This window comes from Brienomyrus brachyistius, chromosome 5, assembly GCF_023856365.1.
Source record: "Brienomyrus brachyistius isolate T26 chromosome 5, BBRACH_0.4, whole genome shotgun sequence".
In the NCBI taxonomy this organism is placed as follows: domain Eukaryota; kingdom Metazoa; phylum Chordata; class Actinopteri; order Osteoglossiformes; family Mormyridae; genus Brienomyrus; species Brienomyrus brachyistius.
The window spans coordinates 6,968,464-6,980,875 of NC_064537.1; the positions used below are offsets into that span (position 1 = coordinate 6,968,464).

Here is a 12,412-nt window from a genome sequence, read left to right on the forward strand (position 1 = left end):
CAACCTTAGTTTTAGGTCAGTTACCATAAGCTGCCACATCGCAGGATATTTCTTTTTGGTCCTGAGCTCATCCCACCTGAGACAGTAGCCAGGTGACGAGAACCGCAAACCATCCATCCATGTTTCCTAGCCGCTTATGCTGGGAGGGGAGGGCTGTGCTGAGCCTGAAGCCTCTTCCAGGCAGCCGCTGGCTGGGCTGCAGTCGATCACGCCTCATACGCTCAAGGACACCCTAACCCTCCCCCCCGAGCCCGCACAGGGAATCAAACCCATACTTACACGAGACTCCCATTAAACCACCCACTGCAGTGCCAACTGACCTAAAATAACCTAGTCAATAAATAAATAAATAAATTACAAAACAAAAGCTTATTATAGTGATGGGGGGGGGGGGGGGGGGGGTGAGGCTCAGAGGGTTAGGACTTGTCCATGATCAGAAGGTCAGCTGTTCGAATACTGAGCGATGCCATTGTCGGGCCCCTGAGCGAGGCCCCTAACCCCCGGCTTGGCCTGCGCTGTGACCCCCCCAAGCTTACTCTTAATGGTATGTCTGTCTGTGTGTCTCATTGAGAGCATGATGGGGTAGGCAAAAACAGAACTTCCCCACGGGGATCAATAAAATATCACCACTCTATTCTAATCCTTCATAAGAATACATTTATATCTACCTATAAAGCAAACTAATTCTTCTGCTCTAAATATATGTAATACTACCCAGGCACATGCTTTAGGCATCAAAATAAAAATTCACGAAGACAAATAAGGGATATAGGAGCTCATTTAAAATGGAAACGGTTACATTAAACAGCATTACATCACTTACACTACTACTTATTAACTTCTGAAATATTAACAAGGCCGAAAATGTCTCCTACTCTGACGACACTTGTCATGTTCTCGAAATGACTAATGCGCATTTTCCTCCTTCGAACGTGTCTGGTATGATGTTTAATGAGGCGTCAAACCTCCTACCATTAACCCCCGGCTGTTCCAGCTATCGTTGCCAACACCCCGATATGGCTGTTGGCACATTAGGCTTTACATACTCATGCACGCAGGTGTTATTTTACAACAAAGAATCGCCACAGCACCTGAGCAGAGCAGTTGGACCTGGCGACATACTGTAGGCTTTGCACAAGGCGGGAGCGTTAGCTGACAGTAACTGTGTTACGGCAGCAGCGGTAATAATCAGCTAGCATGGCAGCTTGTGAAAGGATCTCTAATGAACTCCTTGGAGCTGCGAGAGGCATTTATTGTTGCAGATTGGACACGGAGGGCTGTTAGCGCTCATATGAATCGGAGAAGCTTGAGGAGAACGCGGTTTCAAACGACAGTCACTCGGAGAATGCGGGGCTTTAAGGAGGCCAGGAGCTGTAGCGCCTATTTTGGGTGGAAACAAGACCGATGGAGGCGACATAGAACAGGAGAGGTAAATACTGGCTATTTATGCTGCTCTGATCAGCCATGGGGAGGAGAAACAGCACTTTACAGGAAACGTTTCAGAGGGCCTTCACAATCGGGGCAAAAATCGCTCTCTGCAGACAGCGCCACCCCCTGGAGAACAGCAGTAGTGCAAGCATCATAGAAGGTCCCCCCCTCCTCTAAAGGAATCAAAATGAACAGAAATCTCGCCCCTAGCACTGGGGGACACGGTAGAGCGCACAAACATTGTGAAGGGCATTTAAATGCCAATACACTGCAATTTATAAGGTAGGCATCTCAGAGGGTCCACAGATCTGTTTAAGTGGAAGTGGAATTAAAATGGCTCCAGGCCTCAGACCGTTAGGAATGCAATCCTACCTGATGTGCAGCTTTCTTGGTCTCCGTTAACATCTGTAATCACTACAATGCAAACAGCCATTACGTCAGTTTGGGGGGGGGGGGTTTCTACCTCCCCCCAACCCCTTACTATTCAGCCGGGCAGATTCATATGAAGAGAAAGAACTTATTTTCTTAAAATGTCATCATAGAAATACCATAAGTCCCACAGGATCACCGGATCCCCTGTGAATTCCAGTTACACTTTTTACAGGTGACACTAGCATTTAAATAACAGATGGCGTCGCTGATGTTTATTCTCTCAGGAGAGAATAAACCAGTGCTCATTCTCCCCCCACTACACCCCCTCCTTTCCAGAAAACAGCTGCATCTTAATAGAGGTCTATAAATCCTCACCTACATCGGTCCATCACTCGCTGTCTGGCGGAGTGTCACCCAGACTGCAGGGGACCCACGCCACTCCATGAATCTCCCTCTGACGGACGTGCCAGCCCTTATTCGGTCGCATGCTGCACCTGCCCATGCGCCGTGCTCTAGCACCTGCTCACCCGCATTTATCACCCTTTGGGCTGACGCTGTCATCCACAGCGACGTTCACATGGACGTCGCGGCAAGGCATTTGAGGAGTATGGCTATCGACGATGAGACCATGGATCTGCTAAGAACTGGGTTTTGCGATTCTGGTTCCGCTGCTTTCGGAATGGAACGAACTGAGTGAATCAGTTTATCCAGATGCCGATACACACAATACATTGACCGAGGACCCCGTTTAAATTACATTTTTTCCTCTTAGACTAATTAAATAAGACTCACTTATTCAGTTTTGTTTGTTTACTAACACTTTCACAGCTGTTACCATAAAACTGTATAAATTAGTCATGTAATTCTTAATTATTTGAAATTAGGAACAGATAAATATTAATTTAAGCAATTTTAAAGTTTATTTATCTATTGCCTTGCCGTACTCCTCAAGCAGCAATAATTCAGCCTAACACTTTCAGAGAACTATATTTTTGATTAAGTGATCATGTGACTTATTGAATCATCTTCCTATTCAAGGGCTCGCTTGGAATCAAAGGTCGCGGCTATACGACTGAAAGAAACTGAGACCCTTGATGCTGAGCTGCCTGGTTTAAGGAGAGCTGCAGAATCACATGGTGTTTGGGTCCTGGACATGATGATGTTGCATGGAAGAAACAGTACAACATGTTCAGAGCTGCAGCATAAAGGACGTACACTGTAGCAAAGCTCCTGGAGAAAGCTGACGTGGAAAGAGTGCATTCAGTTACACCGGGAGGAAAACCCAGCAGGGCTGCCGCACGCATTTTAGGAGACACACTGGCACTGATGCAACAACAATGCTACAAAGGATTCTGCTGTTTTTGTGTTCGTGTACAAGGTAATTTACATTTGAATAACTCATTTTAAAAACTGAATTTCCCTCCTACAAATTATCCAAATGACAGAATGTATAATTTTGAACTGATAAAGAAGAAGGCTATTCCTACAAACTGATGTGTACCAGGTTTATTTCTGGAGATATTTCAGAATGTTTGCATGTTCTCCCCATGTCATCGTGGGGTTTCCTCCGGGTCTCCGGTTTCCCCCCACTGTCCAAAAACATGCTGAGGCTATTTGGAGTTGCTAAATTGTGTAGGAGTGGGTGTGTGAGTACGCTCTGCGATGGGCTGGCCCCCCCTCCTGGGCTGTTCCCTGCCTCGTGCCCATTGCTTCCGGGATAGGCTCCGGACCCCCCGCGACCCAGTAGGATAAGCGGTTTGGAAAATGGATGGATGGATATTTCAGAATATGTATGACAAGTGCCAGTATCTGCAAAAGAAACTATAATAGATGTGAAACAGGCCTAAAGATTGCAAGAATAACCTGATATTACTGAAAAGGGAGCGTGATTATTTTCCTGGTCTTGCTGATTTTTCTAGGAGCTGCTCAACTGCAAATAAAGGCGATTCTTCGCAAACTTTAGAGGAAGTCACAAGCAGCGCATCTTCATGAAAGTTGAAGCGGCTAACTTTTATTATGGCAGCTGGGGGAAATGTAAAACGTGAACACTAACGCTTGTTTAGACATCTGAGGCACTAGCTGCGGTTTCGGTTCCACTGTAAATGAAACGAAAGTGAAACCGGCTTTGGCATGTACTCACTCGGTACCCGATTGATGGCTTTCAGGGGCCGCAGGACACGCACTGTCCGGATGGCTGAGAGGTTAATGTTCTGCAGATCCAAGGAGTACTCGACCATGCTGTGGGAAGACAAACAGCACCATCAATTTATTACCATTATTATGTGATTCATCGCAGTTTCCCTAAATCTCAGCCCCAAACCTGTACATTTTTCCACAGTATTTGTCATGTGTATGTTCCATGACACATCCCATTAACATGTTAGGTCTGAGTGACCCGCACAGAAGAAAAACCACGCAAAATGTCACATATTCCATAAAGAGAAAAGTGATACTGTAGATAGAGAGAAGGCAGAGAGGCATGGAGTGGGTCAGTACTTGTGCTCCTTACTGTATGTATCCCGCGTGACCCATTTCCTGCTGAAAGCTTCAGCTATAGCCGTTGCTGGGGATAAATCACACAACACAAAACCAGGAAATCGTGCCCAGTAACCCCTGAAGTGGACATAATAAATGCTTGAGAACTGTAGTTCCAGGCGAGGGCACGCACACTCGTGTGAATCCTGGCCGCATGCAGCTGCATCACAGCCTGACTCCGTCAGTGAAAATCATCTGGGCTGCAACCTGGCCTATGGATTTCATGAACCCATGGCCAAAGCACTTACTGTAGGCTTCTGTAAAATGTGCTGTGATAAGGGGCCAGGTGTAAAACAGGTTGCTGTGGAAATTGTTTTGCGTAACAATTTGGTATGAGGCTGAGTAAAGCTAATGTAACATACATGTCTATAATATGAAAACACACAGCTAAAGAGAGGGTGACTCACAGGGCATGGCTGCCTCCCACCACTATTGGTGTGGATTTGAACTGCAGCCCTGACTGATGTATATGGAGTTAACCTGTTCTTTTTGATTTCCAGTGGTCCATTATCCCCTAGTACCGTAGTATCTTTAAAAGTATATGGAAATATGGTGATGGTATAGGCACCTGAATCGCCACGACCCTGTACGGGATAAGTGCTTATGAAACATAGATGACTGGGTATATTCATGGATGGGCCATCGTGTGCCTGTGTTTCGCTGGGATTTGGAAGAACCATTTAATATTGCATTAAAAAAGCAAGGGTCTGTGACTCTTGAATTGTTCATCGGATAAGGTAAATGCGCTTTAACCTGTCGCTGCAGACTTCTCGAGAGTTTGATGTAGTTCTTAGGAGCACAGAAATAAGGGAGCGCGGCCTCAGACGGTTCAGGTTATGACTCGGCATTTTCTAGCGGCTGCTCTTACGTTTTTTCTTTTCTGGAGAACAAATACCGGTGAAATGAATAAAATATGCGCAACCCCTAAAATAAAGTAAATTAAAAATAAATTACGGTTTTGTTGGACTGGAAAACATTTCTGAAGCGTTAGCGACGTTTTGATCTCACCTGTCGCGCCGAGCGCCGCGGTCGCGCGCCCGCTGCTGCACTTTGAGGTTTCCGGCTCTTATCAGCACGCGGGGGCGGGGGTTTACGTAACCTGCTTTGGGTGCAAAGGAAATAAGCCTCGGACAGGCGTTTCTAATCTCTAGCTTTTCCGAAAGACATTCATAAATATTTGAAATCCTGCAGAGGACTCCGCGTGTACGGTGTGACATTGGGGATTTTTATTTATTTTATTTTTTGTTGAAATCATCACATATCGCATTTCTCCCTCACTCTTTCCCCTAACTTTAAAAGCTTGGTTCTCTGACCACCCGCCTGAACAATTCACCCGAACAGGAAAATGACGACACACTTGCACGACAGTAACGTTTCACATGTTTGCACTGGAAATAGTGTGAGTTGATGTTAAATAAATGCACCTGTATCCAAAAACAGTTTTAATTGCTTACAAAACAAGTTTGATGGACAGCAGGTTGTTTGAAATATGCCACAGGAATGTCAGACTCACTCAAATGTCGAATTTCTACATGCTTATTACATAGATGCTGCATTTACCAGAAAAATCGTCAGATAAAGTATATGGATCATTTAACGAAATGCAGCCAAACTGTCCCCCCTCCTGTGTCACTCACCACTGATTCAAAACTATAATTGGTTTACAATAAAGTTGGCACCTCCATATGAATTATGGCCCCCATCTTAAAAAGAATTCTAGAATCGACCCTGCCAACGTGGCACCATGAAACCATTCTCACTGAGGCATCCGTTGGTAGGTGGTCTCCCAGGCTGGCAGGAGGTCTGAGACTGCGGCAGACCTGCTGTGCAGTCATCGTGCCCCTCACTGTCCCTTTAACAGGATCCCCAGTATACAGGGTCCCGGCACGGCCCATGTGACAGATGCAACGGTGGCTTGTACCTTTCTACCCATCTCTCACACTCTGTCATGTGACTGAAAGAAAAAAAGTCCATTGAAAAAGGTGAAAGGTCTTGATGGCGCAGCTAACTGGCTGGGGTGCCGGCAGATTCATGGCCTGCCACCATGCCAGTTCAACCAGTGGGTTTTCCAGCAGGGACGACTGATTTTACATCAGTTTTTTTGTCTTTTGTTTTCATTCATTATTGCTGCTTTTGTTAGAACGTCTCCACTCCCCAGACGATGCCCCTCTTTGTCCTGTGTCACCTGGGTCAGGTCACCATGCAAGTGTTACAGTTGGCTCCCCTGAGTAAGGGGGTGGCTCTCAAGTGCATCATTATCATAGTTCACATGCATAATACACAATACATGTACCCCCCTGTGTCCAGTTTAGTAGTAGACTGTATTTTGCACATTAATTATCGTTAAACCCTGCCCTTGTCATTGCTGTCTTTATGTCACACTGTCAGGGGCACACAAAAGAAGTTAGAAATTCTTTCAGGATGGTGGAGGGTGGGGGTGGGGGTGGATGTGTCAGTGTGGATAATGGTAGCCTTAATATGGAGAAGGGGGGACCTATTCATAGAATAGGTTATGTCTTTGCGTGACCCCGTATACCATGTCATTGTCTTCCTGCATATGCATGGTATCCCAATAAGGCCCACTTGACTTGACTTGACTTGACTTGACTTGTTTGGATACCTGCAGCCTATAGAAAAAGACAGTGGACTATATGTATCATTAATGGTAACAGGGCCATCTACTGTAAGCGACTGAAGCGATCTGAATGAACGACCCGCAGGATGCTGTGGCATTCCATGACACCTAGCTCATCCCAAGGACCACTATGGAGGGCAGCGGTGTTTCCGCGCACCATACCTCCCACGGCACTAATTGAATTACAAATAAACAGTCAATGCTGGAAAGAGCAGAGTGGGAGAATTCAAGGGAGCCACCTGAATCACCCGCAGCAGTTCTGTATGACCTCAATCAACTCGAGTGTGTTAGTTATAATAATCACCTACCTGCCTGTGGGCACTTCTTCAAAGCAGTTGTTTCCTCGTGCTTTATTCAGTAGGCGTCTGCAGTGCCACGGCATGACACATTCAGGCACAGCGAGCATGTTTGCATTAGCCCAGTCACGTGCACGTTTACATGGATAGTGAGCCCATGTTTGGAATGTGTGAGGTCTTCTGCATTGTCCTGTATATCTGTATGTGTCTGGGTGAGTGTGCAGAGAAAATATAACACATGCTTGCACATTTCGGTATGGGCAGAAGCAGCAATAACACAAAATCCAAAATGCAGGAATTAGTTTAGATCTCATTTATGCTTCCACAGGTGAATAATCACATTCAGAGCCTATGTGTACACTTATTCATGCACATATGTCAGTACTTCCTTCTTATTCCTCTGGTGTTTTGAACTGGGTCAAAGCAGGATGGTGGGGAAGAGAGTTTGAGTGTGAAGGATGTATAATGTACACAACATGGTTGGAGGATTAGCTATGAAGAGGTGGAGAGCGCATGCAGCATGCACACCATGTGAATCCTATAACCTCCAGTCAAAACTGCAAACACACTGGAGGGAGTTGGGACGTGCGGGTGCTTTTGAGAGTCCAAACAGCATCACACTGCAGCCAAACAGAACGGGTAAACGGCTTACACCCTCCCAAACTTTCCATTCCAATTCTGTATGAGAGTGACACCATATCCCAGAAGATTGGTAGCGTAACATCAAAACTGTTTTGGCACTTTTCTAAACCTGTGCATGCTATCTGAGGATGGTTCTTATCTGGACCTGTGGGGTCTAGATGATCTCACTTTTGGTAGTTTCACCTCTCTGGAAAGTGGCAAAATCAGAAACTACCGTGAACTCATTTCGTTGACACCAGGGAAGTCATTAGGACCCTTTTAAAGCTACAGACACCTGAGGATGACATTATAAGTATGGGGTTGCCTTGCAGGAGTTGTAAAAAAACAGAGGGATGAAGTAAGCAGTGCATTTGGGAGATGGAAGCTGGCTGCATTTGATTACTCGGTTTCCCTGGTGATTCAGAAGTCGAAGAGGAAGTCAATCCCAGCACAGACTGTCGGCTTCAAAGGCTCAGAAACAACACCCATTCCATGTCTCCATATCCCTGGGAAGACAGCAGGTCGGCATGGGGGCACCGGCGCCTACCGGAATGTGAGATAAAGCCCCCTCCAGCATTCTCACAGCCTCAGTTAGGGGAGGCGCAGGTGGACTAGGAGAAGACTGATTGCACGTCAGTTACATGTGCCAGCAAACAAGCCTGGGGAGGGCGCCTTGAGTTTTCGTTCTCACCAGCACCAGCTGAGGGACTGGGCATCATACCAATTCTGGTCCATGCCATGAGAACCAAAGCTCGCCCCACAAGCATTCCAGGCTCCCCACCCGCCAGGAGAATGAGGGAAGAGAAGGGGGCCACATGGGGGGAAGGAGAAAACAGATGCACCTGCATGGAGAACCGCCATGTTGTCAAACAACATCTGCAGAATTTCGAGATGTGTCACACGTTATTCTAGCTCCTCAACCCACGGCACCCTTCGGAGTGCAGGTTGCCAGGCGTGTGGCATTAGGCCAGGAGGTACCGACCTTGAAACTCAGACAGCAACAGATAGACCATGAAATGGTCCATGACAAACCAAGTGACCCGGGTGACGGCGGCTTCAATCATAGCAGATCAGCCGGCTTTTGATCCGGGGATGAAGAACAATGACCTCATATGTAAGGGGGCACGTTTTGAATTCTATTGAACAGTTTTGCCAGCTGAGGTGATTCACCCGCAAATGTAATTTTTCAAAGGACTTCGGCGATGGATCGGGCCCCTCCCACCTGAGCACACGCAGACACACATATGCACGGGACGCGCTTTCGCCCCAATCAAAGCCGTGAGGCGGACTGCAAAATAATGGAGCGAAAGCTAATTAAAAGAACCATCCATCCATTGTGGCAGCTCTCCTCCCAAGGGGGCTGGAATCCTCAGCTACCCACCGCTGTCAGAGGCTCTCGAGAGCATGCAGGAGCGAGAAGATTTATCACGGCGCTCGGTACTTTGCCGTTCAGAGCTTGTCGCAACCTAAGTGGAAAGTGCCCAATGCCATCATTAATGTTTAAAATCCCCAGCACACCCTCTGCTGGCCCACGTCCATCACTGTTTCTTCTGCCTCAGCAGTAACTTCTCATACTTACATCCTGCATAGTTTCTGCCTGAGATTTTAGTTCACCGCATCTGATCGGTTGACCCGAGTCAGTGCAATGCGATTAATTTAATATTTACGCTTTAGTCATTGCCTTCCTTACAACAACATATGGATAATGGAAACAATTTTTGTGTTTCATTTAAACTGCATAATATCCCTCAAGTACCATTGAATAAATTTCACTTAAATCTGTACTTTGGGTTTCTCTAATGTGAGAATATGTTGGGTATGTGTATAAGGAAATTAGTCAGCTGCTAATTACAAGCAAGGCCAAGGTTTTACAGGCTTGTCACTTGTGTTCTTTGATGCTTGAGACGGGCATCTAGCTTAACCACCCCCTCTTCTTGTTGCTTTACATTGTCACTTTTGGGACCAGTATTAGTCTATTACTTGGAAAGGCTCCATTTCATTGTTCTTTATAAAAATGATCAATTATTGGATGCTCCTTTAGATGGAAAACCGTGGACTAGCATCCAAACATTTGATTCAGCATATTATGCACTAATCTTCTAGTTATTTTTGGAAGATCACTAATCAATAAGCCAGAGGGGGTTCAGAGGCAATTCACGGTTCTGGGATATGAAATAATGTTTATTTCTCATCCGTGTCCCTTTTCGATTCCAGGCGAGAGCCAGAGGTACCAAATCCCTAATGCTTTCCGGAAAGAAGACTGGCATCTAAAGAAGAAATTAAATTGAATTTGGAATTTCTTTGTCCAATGGAAAATCCGCACGCATTCTGACCTTCTGTTTCAAGCATGTGTCCGTTCGTGTTTCCAAGTGATAAATCAATTGTAATGCGGGACTAGGGAAAGGAACTTGCGTGAAATGGCTGTGAGAGATTTCCTAGCTGAGATGGCTGCCATTTATTTAAAAGTACCCACAATGAATATGTTTAATACTACAAAAAAAAGTTCATTTAGAACTCCAGCGGCTCTGTCTCTTTAGTAAACATCCATCCATTCATCTTCCAGCCACTTATCCAGTACAGAGCCTGCATTATACCCCAGGCAGCATAGTCCGTACGACAGAGGAAGCCCTGAATGATGCAGCAGTCCATCACAGGGCATGCACTCCCCCACTCGGGGCAATTCAAAGCACAGCGATTCACTTAACCGCATCTCCAACAGGAGACATGACCACAGGGAGCACATCTGCAGAACCGGGGTGGGAACCAAACTCACAACCACCCTTAGCAAGCTGTCTAAAATAATGGTAGTTCAAGCCATTTTTTCAGGAACGCTAAATATCTGAGATGTAAATAAGCCGGTGGAGCAGCCTTACCCTGCCATCACGATGAAGAAATCCAGCCTGTTCCACGTGTCGCCCAGGTAACAGCGCGGCCCGAAGATACCCAGGGCCACCATTTTTATGACCATCTCCACGGCGAAGAAGATGTAGATGAAGGCGTCAAAGGCCTGCCAGAGAACGACAAAGAGAGAGAGAGAGAGAGAGAGGGGTCATTCCCAGTCTGGTCACCCGGTTAACGTTGCCCCGTTGTCACTCTGATGCTTCATCCGGAACATTCTCCGAAGCATCTTCACCTTGATGCGGACACACCCGAAGGTACACAGCCCATGGGGACCATGTGTGACAGCAGGCTTAATCCACTAATAATGCAGAAACATGCCTTTTGGAGCAGGTAGGCAGCACTCGAGCCTAAGAACGAAGATGGCGCACTGGAAGTCGCCTGAAAGTCGTTACTTTAACTGGGCCGTTCCAGACCATAATTTAGGTAGCGAGGAAGACGATCACGTGGAAATCAGCGAAAAACAACCCATTTACTTCATACAATTTAGTTTATCAACTTTTCAAATAAAAGCCGGAAAACGTCGTAGCAATTATGAAAAGAAAAGCAAAGGGATATAGGGGGAAGAAGCATTTTCACTCTTCATAGATGTAGATACACAGCATGACCAACCTCTGTGTCTCCACTGTTCTGCCCTCCCCCCACCTCCACCCCTGCATCCCATTCTCTCATCATTATTTCATTGTTTTGCCACACAATCAGTTGGTCAGATGTCCTGGTTCTCCAAATTGTTTTATTTGTCCGCACATTAAGAAATCGTTATTATCGAAATCTCATCTGCATTGACTCACTGTTAAGGTTTTGTTTAAAATCAAGTGCTGTGGGGTAAATATTTTGGCCACAATACAGTGCTTAATTTAAAAAGAGCTAAGTATGATTTTAATGAATAAGTAGAGTGACCCATAGCAGCTTATCTAAAAACTGTCAAAGCCAAAATGGAGGGAAAAAAGCACAAAGCAGAGATAATACAGGGTATGTTCTGGTTGGCCTGGGCTGAAATCCGTTGGCTTGTGTCTAACGCACCATGCCGTTTCGTACATTATAATTTGCCATTTCTTTGGGATTACTACTCTGGTAGCCATGGTGACACAGTGAATGTCCCCTGTTTAGGCTCCTTTCCGGAGGGAGCTAGAGAAACCATACCTGCATAGGTCTTTATCCCCTCCACTGAGACGGGAGAGTGCGGACCTGTACTTAACCTCCCTGAGTGCGATCTCGTGGGTGTGCAGGCGCGTTCAGAGCCTCTCGAGAGTGACAATTGTCGCGGACTATGAGGCACCCGTCAAAGGACGTTGCATCTTTGCACTGACCGGGAAGATGGCCTCTCCTGATATTTTTGCAGAACCTGGTCTGCTCGGCTGACCCTCATGCTAGACCGCGTGAAATACAATAGAGGCTCCATAGTGCAGCTGAAACGCTAAATAGGATTTTGCTGCTGCAACTTAAAGACATAACACAGATGCCCCAGGAGCAAAATTATCAAAATTAAACCACTCTCTCTAGCCACCCCCTCTCTAGCCAACAGTCTGCTACAGTCTGTAAGCACTATATCTATCACGTTTTTATTGGGCTTTTCAAATATTCAGCCAGTTAAATGAATCGGCACAAAAACGGCATATTGTCATAG

General features: G+C 46.0%; 1 protein-coding gene across 2 annotated transcripts in view; it reads right to left on the minus strand.

The window, feature by feature from the left end:
- cacna1ia (calcium voltage-gated channel subunit alpha1 Ia) overlaps positions 1-12,412 on the minus strand; it is a 157,948-nt gene that overhangs the window by 58,278 nt on the left and 87,258 nt on the right. For both annotated transcript variants that reach the window (XM_049013571.1, XM_049013570.1), the window contains exons 4-5: positions 10,761-10,894; positions 3,941-4,038 (exon numbers count right to left, since the gene is read on the minus strand). In XM_049013571.1, the coding sequence (XP_048869528.1) occupies positions 3,941-4,038; positions 10,761-10,894 (232 nt within the window). The remainder of the gene's footprint in view (positions 1-3,940; positions 4,039-10,760; positions 10,895-12,412) is intronic.